The 17,955-nt window shown below is 45.8% G+C and overlaps 1 protein-coding gene across 2 annotated transcripts; it reads right to left on the reverse strand.

Annotated features, from left to right (window-relative positions):
- Positions 1 to 945: 945 nt before the first annotated feature.
- TDRKH (tudor and KH domain containing) lies at positions 946 to 16,874 on the reverse strand. 2 transcript variants are annotated; one of them, XM_019799734.2, is made up of 14 exons: positions 16,767 to 16,874; positions 8,373 to 8,521; positions 7,523 to 7,629; positions 6,736 to 6,925; positions 5,897 to 6,036; positions 5,472 to 5,796; positions 4,090 to 4,250; positions 3,730 to 3,902; positions 3,440 to 3,504; positions 3,027 to 3,178; positions 2,694 to 2,795; positions 2,335 to 2,431; positions 2,061 to 2,153; positions 946 to 1,878 (listed from the first exon to the last, which is right to left on the reverse strand). In XM_019799734.2, exons 2-13 carry the CDS (start codon positions 8,494 to 8,496, stop codon positions 2,098 to 2,100), a joined length of 1,692 nt encoding a protein of 563 aa, XP_019655293.1. In that variant the 5' UTR covers positions 8,497 to 8,521; positions 16,767 to 16,874; the 3' UTR covers positions 946 to 1,878; positions 2,061 to 2,097. The 2 variants fall into 2 exon arrangements, with proteins under 2 accessions (XP_019655293.1, XP_002919361.3); XM_002919315.4 differs by having other exon boundaries at positions 947 to 1,878; positions 2,061 to 2,150.
- Between the last annotated feature and the right edge of the window lie 1,081 nt (positions 16,875 to 17,955).

The raw sequence follows: 17,955 nt of genomic DNA on the forward strand, positions 1-17,955 counted from the left end.
AGCCCACCTGATTGGGATGTTAACTGACAAGTGACTTAAAGGCCACATTAAAGGGAGAGACTTGCATTCACAGTAACAGACTGCAGCCAGGAATGAGGCACCACTCATTTTCCTGAGCACCAAGTCCCATGAATGATTTGTATCAGGGACCCCTCTACTTAAGGGTGATTGCCAAGGGGCCAAGGAGCCTGGTGACTAGCGGGCCTCATGACTTGGTTGTTGAGCAACCCCAGGGCCAACCTGCTTCAGGGGTGGGTTCACTGCAGCCAAGTTCTGAAACCTTGCCAGGTGAATGGCAGTCCTTCATGGATTCTTCCAAGACGCCAGAAGTACTCATCAGAGATGCTCCTTCACTGGAGCCTTTCTGCTAAATGGTACTGAGATTTTTTTTGAGAAAATAAACTTTGAAAATTGTGGTTAAGGGAAAACAGTCACCATGAAATATACGGGTAGGCCTAATTCCTAGATTCAAAACCCTGCATAAAGTATCCTTATATGCCATTTAAGTTCTGCAGCTCACCTTACTGATCCTTAAAAAGCCCTCCCTGTTCATTTGTCATTAATCCACTACCCACACTACACACTGCTTATAATGTCTGCTTCCAAGTCCCTTCACAGCTCTCACTGGCCACACACCACCTGCCCACAATGTGGGGAGATAGGAGGACATGGCTCCCAAAGGTCTTACAGGAAGTTCACACAGTGGAGATCTGCCAGAACCCAGGTCGCTTCTTCCAAATATCTAGTTTGGGTGGTTTTTTTTTTAAGAGAGAGAGAGTACACATGCATGTGAGTGGGGGTGGGGGTGTAGTGTGGTGGGGGAGGGGCGGAGGGGGAGACTCTCCAGCAGAATCCCGCTGAGCAAGGAGCCTGAGGTGGGGCTTGATCTCAAGATCATGACTTGAGCTGAAATCAAGAGACAGACGCTTAACCGACTGAGCCACCCAGACACCCCGATGGGTTATTTATACAGCCTAAACTGAAATTGGTCTGGTTCTTAGTGAATGGTTAATTCTGAAGTAACTTTAGGGAAAGGATAGGATCTGTGCATGGGAGGGACACTTATTTCAAAAATGGGCCATCCTTGTGAGGCATGTGACAAATTCTACCAGGTTTAGGTTCAGAAGATACCCACAGACCTGCTTCCACCTTGATTCAACCAACATTTAGTTTTAGATAATTTTCTTGAGAACTTTATTCAGCAAAGAATCCCCCAAATGATTCAAACAGCTATATAAGTTCTCTTTCACTATGGATGTGTGTATACATATAGACACTACACTAGCACTTTAGAACATTTCCTGAGCCACTCTCTCCTTGTCTACTTGTATTTTAACCAAAGTTTACAGGGAAATAGCTGGAGCAACTGTTTAAAAACCTATCTTCAATAACATATCAGCAGTTAAGGCTGGGAGGCAATGTTCTCTTCCCATTTCCTGAGGCTTTTTAATATAATTATGCTGATTTCTGCCTCTTCCTCCTGACTCAACTGCAGTCTTTGAGCTCACCACTCAAAAACCTCCTGTAACTAACAGTCACCCGTTGAGGTGTGTCAGAAGTCTGCAGAATCAGTCACTTCCAGTGACCAAACCCTGGCTGCTTCCCAGCGTCAAAAAAGGACACAGCCTTGCAGAAGCACAGACCAGTGAGCCAGATGTTGAGCAGCCTGGAGACAAACTCTGGAAGAAGACAGGGTCAGGCGGGTGGAGTGGGGACAGGTACTTGTCCCCCTCTACCACGCACTCTTTCCGGTAGTCCAATAGGAGTGAATGCATTTGGTCCACAGCAAGCCAGATCGTGTTGGTAACAGAGGAAGGACTACAGAGATCTCTTTATCATAGGCTCCTCTCTCCAGGCACCAAATCCTGTGCCAAAATCCTGCCAAAGACACAAACACAGAGACACAAAAGGCTTGAAAGGGCTCAAGCTGAGTGTGAAGCTGCAGGAAATCAGCTGCAGAGTAGTGGTCAGACAGGCTAGGGAAGAGAGAAGAAAGCAAGGCCCCTGTTGTCACCCTTGTTACTTTCCTGCTGTTACAGACAGAGGAGAGCTGCACTCACATGGCAAAGCAGGCGACTGAGGTAGCTGAAGCCGACTTCAGATCAAGTAGTCCTCTTCCAGGTTATCGTCCCCAGACATAGAGGCAGCTTCTGCTGGGCAGAAATGGAGAGGAAGTTAGGCACGGCCACTGAGACTCAGGGGAAAACGGGCTTCCTAGTGCTCAGTGATCACTTTGGTTAAGAGCCAAGCTTTCAGGTCACCCCTACTTTGGGGAGACTCAGTGAACAATAGTTAACTTCCAGAGGTGCTCCAGGGAGGAAGTGCGGCTTGTACCTGATGAGCTGAGGCAGGACAGGGTGTTTGCTGTCTCTCCGGGGCTCTTCTTGGTCTCTGTGAGCACGCTGCCGAGACACACATCTGTTTCTGTGACCTGCAGGGATGAAGCCAAGAGAGAAAGGAAGAACGTAGTGTTGGCTGGTGGGAAAGGAGAGGCCACCCTACCGTTGTGCCCACAGCATCTGGTTAAGGCAGTTGAGTTTGGCTGCCAAGAGGGACACAATGCTTCCTTTGAGCAACCTGTGGAGCGGCAACTTAGGAAAGCCCTCTGCAGAATGCACACGGCCCTCCTGTCTCTCTAGGCACCAGACCCGCCCGAAGCAGCACCCTACATGCAGCCACAATGGCTCACTCACCACGTCGTGCAGCATGTCTGGGACAGCTCTGTTGTCTTCCATGTCTTCCGGAAGCTCAACTGCGTATCCTTTACGAACTAATTCTAACCCAATATCAAGTTTCTGAGAAGAGAAATGAAAAGGGAATGATGTTCTCTCTGAAGGGAAGGGAATATCTGAGGAACTAGGACACAAGAGTTAGGATTGATATTTCAAACACATTCCTTTAGTGGGACAGAAAGCGGGATCTTACGAGGAAGGAGTAGTATCAGGTAAGGGTTTCTAGGAAAGAAAGTGAACAAGACTATAAATATACTGAAGAGATGGTGAGCAATGAGTGGACCCCAGTCGTACCTTCCCATTGCTAGTATCATATAAGTAAATCTTGGGCCAAGTTGAGATCCCAGTCTGGACATAGCTGGAGATCTTGGCCACCAGAGGCTTCCAGTCAGCACAGTGAGTGAGTCTGTCAAACTCATCCAAAGCTTCCTCTTCCCACTGTTCACCTGGCAAAAGATTGCAGGGAGAACCTAAGAAGGGGTCCCTGCTGACAGGGTGAGATTACACCCTGGAGGGAAATCGGAACCACCTCTTTCTACACCAGAAGGCACCTATGTCTGCCTGCCAGGTTGCTGGTTTCTACTATGAGGAGGAAAAGACACCTGAGCCCTCAGAACTCAAAAAGCCTGGGAATGTGAGAATCCCTTCCATGTGCTGTATAAAAGTTATTCTGTGTGGAGGCAAGGTCAATAGGCCATGCAGTTTACCTGAGGGGGCGATCCGTGCCAGACTACACTCTATTGCTTGAAATGGAAGGCTTAGGAAGTCACTCCTGAAGTGAAAGAAACTGAAATTAGAATCCCAGAGCCAGAAGGGTCTCTTATAGTCCTTGTTTCTAGAGATCACCAATTAGCCCAGCTGAAGAAGACAATCATCTGCTCTCTGTTAAACAGGTTCTCTTCCCAATTCCCCTACAGGATGAGTGCCAAGAGCACACCACCAGCTATGGCCAAGGCTGAGTTAACAACTGAGACTCCACCCTGGCCTCCACACTGACCTGAGGGCCCGGAGGTCCTTCAGTGGGCAATCTCCATTATCCCCAAAGTCAACGAAGTAGAGGTCCAGGTTCCCATTATCCAAAGTGCCAAGGACCCGAGCTCGATACCAGGAACCATTTGTAGGTAAAGGTGCTGCTACGATGTCTCCCACATGCACAGTCAAGTCTTCAGGCTGCACATGGGAGTGAGATCAGGATGGGGAGAATTAGGATGGGCAGGCTAAAAAACAGATAAGCAGGAAGTACCAGAAGGAAGAACAAACAAGTAGCTGCTTCCCAGGAAAAGCAGAGAACATATCAAAATGAAAAAAGATAGGCCCCTTTTTCATCAAACCCAGCCCTGTCCCTATGGCAACTCACTAGACTATTCTCATAGTGCTGGGTCATCTCACTGACAAGCTTATCCAGCTGCAGGCTGCGGGAGCCAATGATTTGGATCCAGAAGTGGTTGGGATGTTCAGAGGCAGAGACATAGACTTCCAGGAATTCATCGGCATGGAAACTGAAGTCAGGACTGGGGACTAAACACAGGGATAAACAAGTTAAGCTACAGAATCCTCACCATCTAAGCTGGTGACCATATCAGAACCATCTCTGGTTGAAATGGGTAGACTGTCTCAGAGGTAAGAGGTACACACACCAAGAGGCTATTACCATTTAAAAAATGGCTGGAGGGGCAACTGGATGAATATACAAGAACATCCTGAAGACAGGTCCTAAGTTGAGCTGTGTACCTTTCTATGTAACTAATAAGAGAGTTTACATTCCTAGTCATTTGCCATGTATTCAAATCAGACACCAATTATAATGAAGGTAAATCCTCCATATGCTAGCTGCAGCATGGACCAGTGGAAAGATGTGGGCTTGTTCCAGATCTCATTCTATCACTGACTCATTATGTGACCCTGGCCAAGACTGTGAAACTCTTAGGGGCCCTGGTCTTCTCTGCCCCCTGTCCCAGAACCTATGCACAGAAGAGAATGCTCACAGTCTTTTCATTCTTCTTAATGGTGATGATTTGTAAAAACAGTAATGAGATAGGCTAAAAAAACAAACAAAAAAAAGCAAAACCACCCCCCCAAAAACCAGGCTCAGTATTTTACTTATTTAATAAATCCGTGAAAGAATATCATGTAAATTTAATTATTTGATATATTCAGACTATTTTCCTGTGACCTAGCATATTTTAAGATTTTATTTATTTTTTTTTTTATTTTTTATTTTCCAAAGATTTCACTTATCTATCTGACAGAGATAGAGACAGCCAGCGAGAGAGGGAACACAAGCAGGGGGAGTGGGAGAGGAAGAAGCAGGCTCATAGCGGAGGAGCCTGATGTGGGACTCGATCCCGTAACTCCGGGATCACACCCTGGGCCGAAGGCAGACGCCCAACCGCTGTGCCACCCAGGCGCCCCTAAGATTTTATTTTTAAAGTAATCTCTACACCCAACATGGGGCTCAAACCTACAACCCTGAGATCAAGAGTCACACGCTCTACTGAGCCAGCCAGGGGACCCATGAACTAGCATATTTCTATAACATTCTCCATCATTAGCTGGTCTGTGTTCAAAAATTATCTGTGTTTAGTACTAACCCAAGTAAAATATTACCGTACAAAGGGACATCTGTGAGACACAAGTGCAATCAAGAAAACAAATTGTTTTTACTGCTTCCTATTTTGGGTTATCTAAGCCAGGGTTTCTACTTCCATACAGCAAATGGGTTCCCACTTTGTTACATACTTTCAAACATGGACATCTCTGGACTGGTCTGGGCTCCAGATTTCTGACAGTGGTCAGCATTAGGTTTCTCCCCAGCACCTTCTGGCCCCACCACAGCCGTGTCACCGCCTCCTTTTTGGGGAAGAGCTTCCAGCGATGTAGCCGGCTCCGGCTCTGTGCCAGTACCAGTGTTCTTCCACAAAGCTGGCTCTCCAGCCCCACCAGTCTCTGTCACTGCCTCTCTTCTTATACTGATTGGCTGCTTGCGTGGGACTCTGGTTTCTGCAGAATGAGCGATTCTCTTCCGAAGTTCTTCATCTTCTGAAACTTTCTCCAGTATCAAATGCTGTGGTAAGAGATGAGATCTCTGTGGCCAGATACTTTCACCCAGGATGGAGTAAAGGGTTCTCATTCTTAGACACAATTCAAGTCTATTAGCTACTTGCCTTGGCTGCTGCCACTTCCTTCTGTGTTCCTGAGATTTTTATAAGTCTTGATAGTAGTAATGTCCCCTCTGATTCTTTGTCACAGGTAATTTTGGCTCCAGAGGCCTTACAGATAGAACGAATAGTCTCCCCACCTCTCCCTGCATTGAAAAACACAACAAAACCTGTCTTTCCCTCCTGACCAAACTTAATTACTAGAGAAATCACTATTTTGTATATACTCGGAGAGAAGAGTCAGTTCTCATTTCCAAAGTGAAGAAAATGTAAGATATTGAATAGAAAGCAGGAGCTACTGCAATCCTTACTGTAGGAAGGGGACTAGGGACTATCTGCTCTTTCCGCTTAAACTCTTGTTTAGTGTAACTTCATGTCACTTCCATTTTTTGACCATTCAGCATGCTTTATACCTGCACTTCAGAGGAAGATATCCTACACAGTGCATGAAACACTGGACCAATGACGGACATTTCTCTACCTCTAATAGCAGCATAAGGAATGCTCCTGGGGAAGGCGCTGTCTAGAAGAACACTATCTTGAGAGATGTGGGTAACATAAGCAGGCTCAGCTTCCCTTTAAATGTCTATTATGAGGTAAATGCATTTACCCGAACCCTTCTGAAACCTATTTGTAAGGTTCAGATCATACAACTTCTTGAGGTAACAGGCTTTGCTTTACCACTGGTTCTATAAAAAAGTAAAGCTCTGGTCTCAATGTCCCTGACCTCCTCCCACCCCCCAAGCAAAGTGAAGGGAAGTAGGCAGGAAAAATCCTTGGGAAGGTGAGAAAGAAGGCAAAGGGGAAGAAAAAAGGGAACAGCAGAGGAAGCTGTCCAGCGGTACCTATGATCCTGCCCACAGATCTCTGAGGAACGGAGAGCTGCTCGGACACGGGGGTATTCTCTGTCAGGATCTGATGGATGGCTGCTTTGGCCTTGCACACCTGAACAGGAAACCCACTGATAAGCAGCACCCGTTCATCACCTACATCCTCCGTGTCCACATCAATCCGAGCACCTGTCTGCTTCCGCAGCTGCAGAGAAAAGGATACATGGCAGTACGTTCTGAAACAGCTCCCGTTTGGGTCAGCGAGGTACACTCTCAACCTAACCCTGGCGGTAGATGGAACTGGACAGTAACCAGCTAAAGCAGGATGCTATAAGCAGTCCTCAATTACCTGTACTTATGAAAAGAGATTAGTGACAAACCTAACCTCAAATAGCAGTTAATTCAAAACAGTTTCTCTTTGTGTTTAGAACCCTCTTTCCCCCTAATTTTATTTGGATTAGAAAATCAAATATTTTGTTTTCTTGACATTCCAAATGAACGCTATAAGAATTAGATAGCAATTCAACACTTACTAAAAATCAATGAGAGCTCATTAATTCCACAGTAGAAAAGAATGGTTCAAGCTACACCAAGTTGAGAACCATGCAATCAAAAGTCCCCACCTCAAACTGAGTCAGTACGCTCTAGTACCCCTCTCTAGAAGGAAGAGAGCAGAGTTAGCTAAAAGTTCCTGTATTTTTTCTTTTAAAGACATACATAGTGCAGGATGGGGGCAGAGAAGGGAAGCAAGATTAAGCAGAGTCAATCCCTGGGAAAGCCAACTGCCTGCTTACACACTTACCTGTTTAATATTGGCTCCTTGCCGGCCAATGATGAGCTTCACGGCCTCCTGGGGAACTCGCATCTCTATCTCAATGTCGTCCTCCCCAACAAACGTCAACCGCTCTTCTGCACAGATCATGGCTCATCAGATTAGACTTAGATAGCGTCCAAGGTACCCCAGCCCTCCCCTGATGCTAGCTGTCAAAGAGAATGATCCACGAGATAGACCAAGAATCTCAACCGTAATGATATGCAGCAGCATCTGAGTAGGAATGAGAGGGGCCCAGAAGACCAGAACAGGGGCATTATCTCTGGGATACTATTTCAGACGCTAAAATGGGTAAAGTATTTGGATCTGCAAGGAAGGAGTACTGGATTTTGGACAAACTCTATCTCCCAGGAAATGATTCCTGGAGAAGAATGAAGACTAAGAGTTGCCCAAGGAGTCCCCTGGGTTCAGAACTTCCATTTGTACCTAAGTCCTTTCTCTAGATCCTATTCTATAGGTCCAGCCTGTGGGGAAACTGGATCCCATGGTTAGCCTTCTAACAAGTAAATACAAGAAGCATATAAAAACGATAAAGAAGAGTATAGATGCTAAAAAAAAAAAGACAAAAGACAAAAAAGAACCCATTGCAGAGCTGCTGTTGAAGGGAACAAATCAAAAGAAATGAGTTTATCATTTTATAGACTAGCTGCATGTTAAGAACATAGAAAAGAAAAAACAAAAGTTTCAAAGATCCCTCACAGAAAGCTAATTACATTCCAATAGACATACCCACTCCAGCAAGGAAAATTTTCATTTCAATTTAACAAGGCCAGAGCACACTCTGAACATTTCTATATGCACAGCTGCGGGGTTCACATACCTCTGCTCTCCCTGTATCTGCGGTATAGGATATAGGCAACCGTGGCACTGGCTGGGATCCCGAGGCCCAGTGCTATTTTCTGAATAGTAGACAAACTTGTCCAAGAAGTTCGCTCAGTGGACATTTTCTGCTGTATTCAGACTTACATCCTGAAATAAGTAAACGAGGGCAAAGAAACAGCTTTCATCCTGTACCTTTATGACTGGCAAAGAGGCATGGGAACATATTACAATATTATTAAAAAGAATACTATTACCAGCCTTTCTATGTTAAGAGCCTGAGCGGTCTCGAAATCTTTTTTTTTCCCCTCCAAAATCTATTTCATGTAAAAGTTCTCAGGGTATTTTTTTTCAAAGTTGCTAAGGGACATATATAATTATAGGCAAACTTCATTCCCTGCCCCTCCCAAGGAAAACCATACGTTGATCACAATTTTATAAGACGAAAGAATAAAAAAATTATTAAATGAATCAAACATTACAAAAATATACCTTTAGATTTCACATCAGACAACTTAAAATTGCTTATCTGTGCCCTTCCATGTCTCGACGCCATTCCAGAAGCTGTTGTCTCTGCAAGGAATGGCTTTCCAGGCCCAGATTTATTTTTTTAAAAGATTTTATTTATTTGAGAGAGGGAGAGAGAGAGCGTGAGTGCACAAGCAGGGGCAAGGGCAGAGGGAGAAGCAGACTCCCTGCTGAGTGGGAAGCCTGACAAGGGGCTCCACCGCGGGATTCCGGGATCATGACCTGAGCCAAAGGCAGATGCTTAACCAATGGAGCCCCCCCCCCCCGGCGCACCTTCAGGCCCATTATTTTTACTCCTGGTTTCTATTTATTTCTCAGCTAACACTGAAAGGAGGTCTGCCCTGCTCCTTCACCAAAACTACTTCCCAGATAGTCAACCTAGATGGCTTGTATAAGCCCTATCTAATCCCATCTCCGCGCCTTCTTTTTCTTGGTTTTTCCTCCTCTTTCCCTGGAAGTGCCTCTGTCATTTTGGGGTTGTCTTCCTGTGGCCTGTACCCTCTACTGCTACTGTCACTCTGCTGTCTTTGGCAATGTCATTCACACCTGCAGCTTCAACTACTACCTATGTGCTAATGACTAACAACTCTGCACCTGACTGATTCAGAAGCTCATCAAATCTCATTCGGACCACTGGCCTTGCTGCTCTTTGTATCTTCACTTTGCTGCCAAGCTTTTTTTTTTAAAGATTTTATTAGAGAACAAGTGAGCACAAGCAGAGGGGCAGAGGGAGAGGGGAAAAACAGACTCACCTCTGAGCATGAAGCCTGATGTGGACTCAATCCCAGGACCCTGGGATCATGACCTGAGTCAAAGGCAGACACCTAAACGACTGAGCCGCTAGGCCCCCCTCTGCCAAGCTAACCTGAACATCATCACTATATTTCCTTACTCCGTAACCTCTCTCACCCTCCCAGACAGTTCATACCGTCTCTTCTCAAGCCTCTAGCACCTCCTCCATCTTCACTCTCAACTGATGCCTTACTTCCTATGCCACTGGGAAAGTACAGCATTCAGAGAAAATAGTAACTAAGCTCCACCACACTTACCCACCTACCTCTATGCCCAAATCCCTACCTTCTCTCCTGTGGCCATGGATGAACTGTCTCTGCTCCTGGCACTGAAGGCTCTCATAAAAGTGTTGCTCTCCTTCCTTCTCATGCATTGTTAATGTTTTCCTCTCCACTGGATCTTTCTCTTTCCATCATGCCACTGTTTCTTGTTTCTTAAAGAAAACCCTTTCTTGATTCCACTTATTCCTCCAAATACTTCTCATTTCTTCCCTTCCTTTTACAGGAAAATTCACAAGTGCCAATACTTCTGTGCTCAATTTTTCTTTTTCTTTTTTCTTTTTTTAAGATTTTTTATTTATTTATTTGACAGAGAGACAGCCAGCGAGAGAGGGAACACAAGCAGGGGGAGTGGGAGAGGAAGAAGCAGGCTCCCAGCAGAGTAGCCTGATGTGGGGCTCGATCCCATGACTCTGGGATCACGCCCTGAGCCGAAGGCAGACACTTAATGACTGTGCCACCCAGGCGCCCCTCAATTTCTCTCTTTTTTTAAAGATTTTATTTATTTATTCGATAGAGTTAGAGACAGCCAGTGAGAGAGGGAACACAAGCAGGGGGAGTGGGAGAGGAAGAAGCAGGCTCACAGCAGAGGAGCCTGATGTGGGGCTCGATCCCATAACGCCGGGATCACGCCCTGAGCCGAAGGCAGATGCTTAACCGCTGTGCCACCCAGGCGCCCCTCAATTTCTCTTCTTGAACCCACTCCCACTGTTCTTGCCAAGGTCACCAGTGACTTCACATGGCCAAGTCCAATGGTCAATTCTCCGTCTCCACTCTACCTGCCTTCATGCCCCCATCTGGCACAACTGGGGGCTCCCCCTGTTCTGAGACCCTTTGTTTATCTGGCTTCCACGACGGCACTCTTCTGGTTTTCCTTCCCCCTTTCTGGCTGATCTAGTCAGTTTCCTCCTCCTGCTTTGAACCTCTAAACACCGCACTGCCCCCCAGGGCTCTGTCCTTTGCCCTCTCCTGGGTTCTACCTCACTTCCTCAGTGATCTCACCAAGTTTCATTCACAGTTTGGCTTTAACTCCCACCTGTATGCTGATGACTCCCAAATTCATAGATCCAGTTAGGACATTCTCCCGAACTTCAGGTTTGTGTACCCAGCTGCCCAGGAGATGTCTCTACTGGATAGTCTAATAGGCACCTCAACCTTAACAGGTACAACGCTGAGCTCCTGATCTCACCGCCCCCCACCCCACGTCTGTAGTCTTAGCTGACTCAGTAAATGGCAAGTCCATTCTTTTAGTTTCTCGGGTTAAAAATCTTAACTCGTCCTCTCCCTCAAATAGCACCTTTAGTCTGTCAGCAAATTCTATTCATTCTACCTTCAAATTATCCAGAATTTGACCACTTTTTACCTCTCCACTGCTAAGACCACCATCTGCTCTAAACCATCATTATCCCCTCTAGATTACTGCAATCAATATCCCGGCATTTGCCACTGTCCACTCAGTTTATTCTCAACAGCTGAAGTCAAATAACATTACTCAGCCACTCAAAACCTCCCAGTCGTTTATCAATCTCGCTATGTTTATAAGCCAAAGCCATTGTATTGACCAGTGAGGTCTTCATTTTGATTGTATCCCCAATGGAATGTAAACTCCACAGGGCAGGAATTTTTGTTTTGTTCCTCAGTGCACACAGTAGCCAGTCAATAAACATTTGTTGAATGAATAAACTTCTTCAGCAACTTTGCCTATGTGAAAACTCAATGGCATAAAAGGTTCTTTATAATCTGATCTCTGCCTACCACTTTCACAGCCTTATATTCTAATCCCTCCGCTACCAGGGGAACCGGACGTGCTCTCCGTGTCCCTGCTCTACCCGTGTCACTTCTATCTTCCTAGTCATACTCCTTAGCCCATCTGGTCTCCCTGGCAAAACCCTACTCCTTCCTCATGTCTCAGCTCTACTGCTACGCTTCTTCTGAGGCCTGTGGGATTTCCCCTGGCTGTCTTAGGGTGAGTTTCTCCTTAGCTCCTGCGGCCCTGTGAACGAGACTTCCATGATAGCACTTGTTCACACTGTATGCAACTGCCTGTCTGTTATGCCCGTGTCCCCTCCAGACTGGGTTCAAGTAGCCTAGGTCAACCACATCTATTCAGCACTTCTGGGTGCTAGATGTTATTGTGGCACTAAGGATGAGAAAGATAAAAAGATAAATGTACTGAGTAGCTACTATGCCACCAGGCACTTTACCTCCATTATTTTAGTTGATCTTCAAGCAATCCTGTAAGGTAGGAAATGTTAACCCCAATTTTACAGAGGAATATACCTGTTTAGAGAGGTTACCTAACCTCTTACGCAGAGTCTGGGTTATTATTTGGGTATTAAAAATCCTACAAAGTGACTTTAGAAGCCCCTCCCCCCTTTCTTTTACATAAACTCAGCAGAACAGTACTTGGTGTCATTATTTAGGAAATTTAAAATTAATAAACACTAGTGGAAAACACTGTAGCTAGTAAAAAAACTAAAGACAGTGTCTACTTCCAGATAGTACAATCTAGTAGAACAAAACAGTGTGGCTTTTGACAAAACTTGCTTTAAAATGAGTCAGGAAATATAAATTATGCTATGATTTGCCTCCAGGTATAAAAATTCAACCCAGGGGCACCTGGGTGGCACAGTGGTTAAGCATCTGCCTTCAGCTCAGGGCGTGATCCCGGCGTTATGGGATCGAGCCCCACATCAGGCTCCTCCGCTATGAGCCTGCTTCTTCCTCTCCCACTCCCCCTGCCTGTTCCTTCTTTCGCTGGCTGTCTCTGTCGAATAAATAAATAAAATCTTTAAAAAAAAAAAAAAAAAAAATTCAACCCAGATGATTTGATATCCAAGAAAAAAAGTTTTTTTACCTTTAAAAAAAACTGGTTCTAGGAAGGCTAAAAACATACTCATTAATAAAGGACCTACTCAGGAATAAAACTTTGATTCTAAATGTGCTTTTTCTGAGGAGGAAAGAAAAAAAACAGTGCTTTCCCTAAAAGCCTTTCAGGAAGAGTGATGAAGGAAAAGAGGAGACCTAGCACAGAAATCTCATTACAGGGGTGCCCGGGGGGGCTTAGTCGGTTAAGCGTTTGCCTTCAGCTCAGGTCATTATCTCAGGGGGGTCCTGGGATTGAGCCCTGAGTCTCCCTCTCCTTCTGCCCTTCCTGCCCCACTCATGTTCTCTAATAAACAAAATCTTAAAAAAAAAATCTCATTCCAAGAAGCAGACAAAAATCATGTTAAGACTGCAGGTGGGGGCGCCTGGGTGGCTCAGTCGTTAAACGTCTGCCTTCGGCTCAGGTCATGATCCCAGTGTACTGGGATCGAGCCCCGCATCAGGCTCCCTGCTCTACAAGAAGCCTGCTTCTCCCTCTCCCACTCCCCCTGCTTGTATTCCCTCTATTGCTGCCTCTCTCTCTCTGTCAAATAAATAAATAAATACATAAAATCTTTAAAAAAAAAAAAAAAAAAAGACTGCAGGTGGATTTCTTACTATATTCAGACAGAGGACCGAATTTGGCATCTGGCCTCAAGAGCTTTACAGACCAGTAGAAATGAATAAAGTTCCTTAGAGAACCACCAGAAGTTTGCCTATGTTTTTAAAACCTATGTTTTTAGATAAGAGTTTTAAACAAATTTCATCCACTCTCTTGCCCACTCATGCCCCAAAGAGAAAACCCTTGTAATTCCTGGGTGAGGGACTCTTTTCAAATGTCTTATTTCAGGCAATTCATTATCAGTAAGAGGATCCAATATATACAGTGTATCACTTTTGGAGATTTGTATAGACATGGAGAAATGTGGGGTTTTTTCTTTTTCTTTTTTAGTGGGTAGGAAGAAAAGGATTGAGTTTAATGTGAGTTTGAGTTGAGGTTCCTTTCCTAACTGGATTAAAAAAAAAATCAGCTTCTCTCTTTTTTCCTAGGCCGTGAATAAAACCTTTCACTCCTCTCTGTGTAATTTTGGGTGGTATGTTTGCATATACCAAAGGAAAGGAAACAAGCTCTGTTTCATAAAGATTTTTGCTTAAATTCTTGAATTTTTGAACCTCAAACTGCTATTTTCTTATATTAAGAGATGATCTATTCTGGGTATCTAGAACAGAGTTCACTTCTTTTATCTAGTGGTTACTTCATATATTTTCTCATATGGTCTCTAAAGTGCAAAGCTTGCCTTCACTATTATAGTGCCTCATTTAAATAGTGCTAACTCTTTGTTATGGGCTGAGGATGCTGGGGACACAAGTAGGAATAAGAATTCTTGCCCTGAGGGGCGCCTGGGTGGCACAGCGGTTGGGCGCTTCGGCTCAGGGCGTGATCCTGGCGATCTGGGATCGAGCCCCACATGGTGCTCCTCCGCTATGAGCCTGCTTCTTCCTCTCCCACTCCCCCTGCTTGTGTTCCCTCTCTCGCTGGCTGTCTCTGTCTCCTTCGAATAAATAAATAAAATCTTAAAAAAAAAAAAAAGAATTCTTGCCCTGAAATACGGTCTAGGAGGAAAGATAAAACACCAAAACAGGGGCGCCTGGGTGGCTCACTTGTTAAGCGTCTGCCTTTGGCTCAGTTCATGATCCCAAGGTCCTGGGATTGAGCCCTGCATTGGGGCTTCTACTTCTCCCTCTCCCTCTGCTGTTCCCCCTGCTTGTGCGCTCACTTTCTCTGTCAAATAAATAAAACCTTAAAAAAAAAAAATCAACAGCTGAGAGGGGGGTGCTAGAACTTAAAAGACTTTTTAGATGGTACTGAGTTGAAAACCACCTCATTAAAATACAAATCATTTTTCTGCATCCAGACCAATAAATATTGAGTATCCAACGTGTGGTTGGCCCTGGGGGGCCCTGGGGGATATAGCAGTCCTGACAGACTTGGTAGCTGCCTTTGTGGGACTTTCTATCAGCAGGGAAGGTCTTATCTTGACAGGCAAGGTTTTGGGAAACAAATCTAGGCCTGTGAATAATAGTGGTAACTTAATCTGCACTCTAATGCTGTCTGCCTTTTAACACCACCTTTCTGGCCACAATTCATGCCTAAGAAACCATAGAATTTTAGAATTGGAAGGACAAAAGAAATGATCTGATTCCACTAATAATGTTACAACTGGGGAAACCAAAGCCCAGGGAAATAAAGGGATTTCCCTAAGGTTACACAGCTAATTAGTCATTTCCATACAATGCAGTAGGCAATGTGGTTTGAAGACCAGTCACAAAGGCACCTCTTTAAGGAGACTCAAAAAACTAATAGCATTTTTACCCAGTTCAGAAACTATCAAGATCAAGGCAAAAAAATATGATATTCCTCTGGCTCTGCTGCCAATGCCCCCCTCCCCAATCCCAACCTTCCTTGCTCAGCTGGGTTTCATCACTATGGGCTTCCATAGTACTCCGAACATCCCTTCATAACACATGCATTCTTGACTAATAGCTGTGTCTGTAGTGAGAATGAATGGAAGGCAGCAAGTGTGGGGGCAGGGAGACCAATTCAGAGGTCAATTCAGTGCCAGTGATGGAGATGCAGAGAAGGAGAATTTTAATAGGTAGAATACACACAGGATCTAACAACTGATTCATGGGAAGGTTAGAGGATGAGCCAAAGAGCTATCAGGTTTCTCATCTGAGCACGTGGTAGATGATGTTTGAGACACAATATTAATGATTTGGTGGTGGAAGGAATGTGGTGTAAGAGGAACGTCCATGATGAGGATAGGTGACTTTTAGGTGACTTCTATTTGAATTGAAAGCTAAATTTCACTAAACTCCTTTTCACATATTACAAATGAAGTTTGCATTGAGTTATCTTATTTCTCAAAGAATGAACATCTACTTGATTAATCAAGATTTTGCTATAATATACATATCATTTCATATAGTTTTCTTTAAAAATAAGTGGGAAATAATATGATGGCAACAGGGATATAGCTGTATAGTACTGAATGCCAGCTTATGTTTGATTCTATTACTTCAAATTGAATGTGAAAAGGAGGTTGGAATTTAAGACCATAGTTCTAGGGGAAGCTGAGTAAAGAGGAGACACGTGGATCATTTCAAGGCGGGAAATGCAGATAATGGTTTTCAGTAAAAACCAATTTTGAATTTTTCGTGACATTTATATGAAACAGTTGCTGACTATTTGATATGCATAACTAAGGCTTACTTTTATGTTATTTCAAAAACACGGTTAGGAGTCAAATCACTGGAAGCTCCATGGGGCAAGGATCTCTCATTTCCTTATCTCCTAATAACCAGAGCCTACAAAGCAGCTAAAACATGGTGACAGGCCTGTTGAATTGAAGCTGCTTGTTCAATTTTCATCCTTGCTACATTTAGTTTTAACTAATGAATGAAGAAAGCCAACCCATTTCAAGCTGAGAGTGGAGTAAAAATGTAGCTTTGATTCGGAAGTCTTCAGCCAAAACCCATGGGGAGGTATCTGCATTAGTAAGGAGGGAAACTGGGAAAACAAAAACCCCAATTTATTATTCTGACGACTGTAAATAGTCACCCTATTAGAATAATTAAATAAAAAGCTGGAGAAAATAAAAAGCAAACTGATAAACTGACGGCGGTTCTCAGGTCTCAAAAAAGATCACTCGAGGAGTCCAAAGTAGCTTGGGGCAAACACTCCGGCACCGGGTCCGTTGTGGGACCAGAGCCTGTCCTCCGAATTCGGTTGGCAGCCCGGGGCTCGGCTGCCCATACCCTCGGGACGCCTCCCTTCTCTCAGCCCCACAATCCCGCCTGCTTGTTGTTTGGGGCACCCCTGACCCAACCTCTCGCACTCCCAAGCCTCCGCGCCCGGTCCCCGCCTTTACCGCTCCTCGAGTCAGCCCTCGCGCGCTCCGCCTCGCACCTCCTCCCCGCCGCCGTCGTTGCCTCCTTCCTCTCGCACCGCAACTCGAGCCCCGCCCTCCTCGTTTCAGCCGCCTCTTCCCCGCCCCCTCAGCCCGCCTGCACCAATCAACGCCCGGCTCGTCGTTCGACCAATCGCCTGCCCCGTCACAACCAATCCTTCCGCGGGCTGCCCCTGAGCGACGCGGCTGCGGCGTGCTGCTACCCAATTACCCGGATGGAATTCAAAGCCGGCCACCACGTCAGCCAATAGGAGCCAGGGAAATCAGACGCGGTTAATTGAGACTGCACCTGCTGAGAATTAAACAGCCAATTAGAGGCTTCACGGAGTCCTCCCCGCACCTCTAGTCCAATTACCGAGAAAGCTTCCACCTCCCCTAGCTGGACGAAGATCAGCTCTCCTGAGTCTGGGACGCAAGGGGCGAGGGCGTGGAATCACTCATGCGTGTCACCGTTCGCAAAAAATTAGTGCCTTTGTACAAAGCCAGTGCCACCGTGGGGAAAGCAGCCTCAGGATGGGCGATGCTCCGCCACTTGTTTCCTCTGTGATCTTTTGCCTTGATTGGTCCCAATACTGTGGCAGGGACTCAGGAGGAATGGAAAACATTTATTTTTGAAAGCATAAAACAGGCTTGGTAGACATGGAGAGATTGAGGGGAAGGAGATGCTCGGACGAGTGAACAGACGATGAAGACGGACGCGGCCGCAGGAGAGATGGAGAGGCACCCGAATTTGAGCGCCCCGTGGTAAGGGAGTTACGGGTAGTGCGGGCGTCAGGGGCTCGCCCTTCCCTAGGGATCGAGGGGAATGGGTCGGGCGACCGGCGCAAAGGCACAAGCCAGGGGGCCGTTTCTGTGGAGGGCGGTAAAGGGGGTGGGCTTTCCCCGGAGGCGGTTTCCTTTGGAAGAGGGCGTTCCAACCGCCGTCCGGGACCCTGGATCGTTAAGGACGGTTGGGCTCTGCTACCGCCGGTGGGCGGCGGGGAGCCTCGCGAGCCCGACCCCTCACACCCCCCCCAACTCCCCGCACCCGGGCTCACCCGGGGACGCGGGGTTGGGCGCTCCTCGTAACGAGGTCTTCTGCGCTATCTTCTGTTACTCTGTCTGGCCCACTATAAGCACTCAGTGGATGTTGAAGGAACGCCGGATTTTA

This window comes from Ailuropoda melanoleuca, chromosome 2 (genome assembly GCF_002007445.2).
Source record: "Ailuropoda melanoleuca isolate Jingjing chromosome 2, ASM200744v2, whole genome shotgun sequence".
NCBI lineage: Eukaryota > Metazoa > Chordata > Mammalia > Carnivora > Ursidae > Ailuropoda > Ailuropoda melanoleuca.

Coding starts and splice junctions, on each gene's coding strand:
- TDRKH (XM_019799734.2), bottom strand. CDS start 8,496: ATGTCCACTGAGCGAACTTCTTGGACAAGTTTGTCTACTATTCAGAAA. Junction 5,797..5,896: donor AGGAAGTGGCAGCAGCCAAG/GCAAGTAGCTAA, acceptor CTCTTACCACAG/CATTTGATACTGGAGAAAGT. Junction 2,154..2,334: donor GTCCTGCCTCAGCTCATCAG/GTACAAGCCGCA, acceptor ATTTCTGCCCAG/CAGAAGCTGCCTCTATGTCT.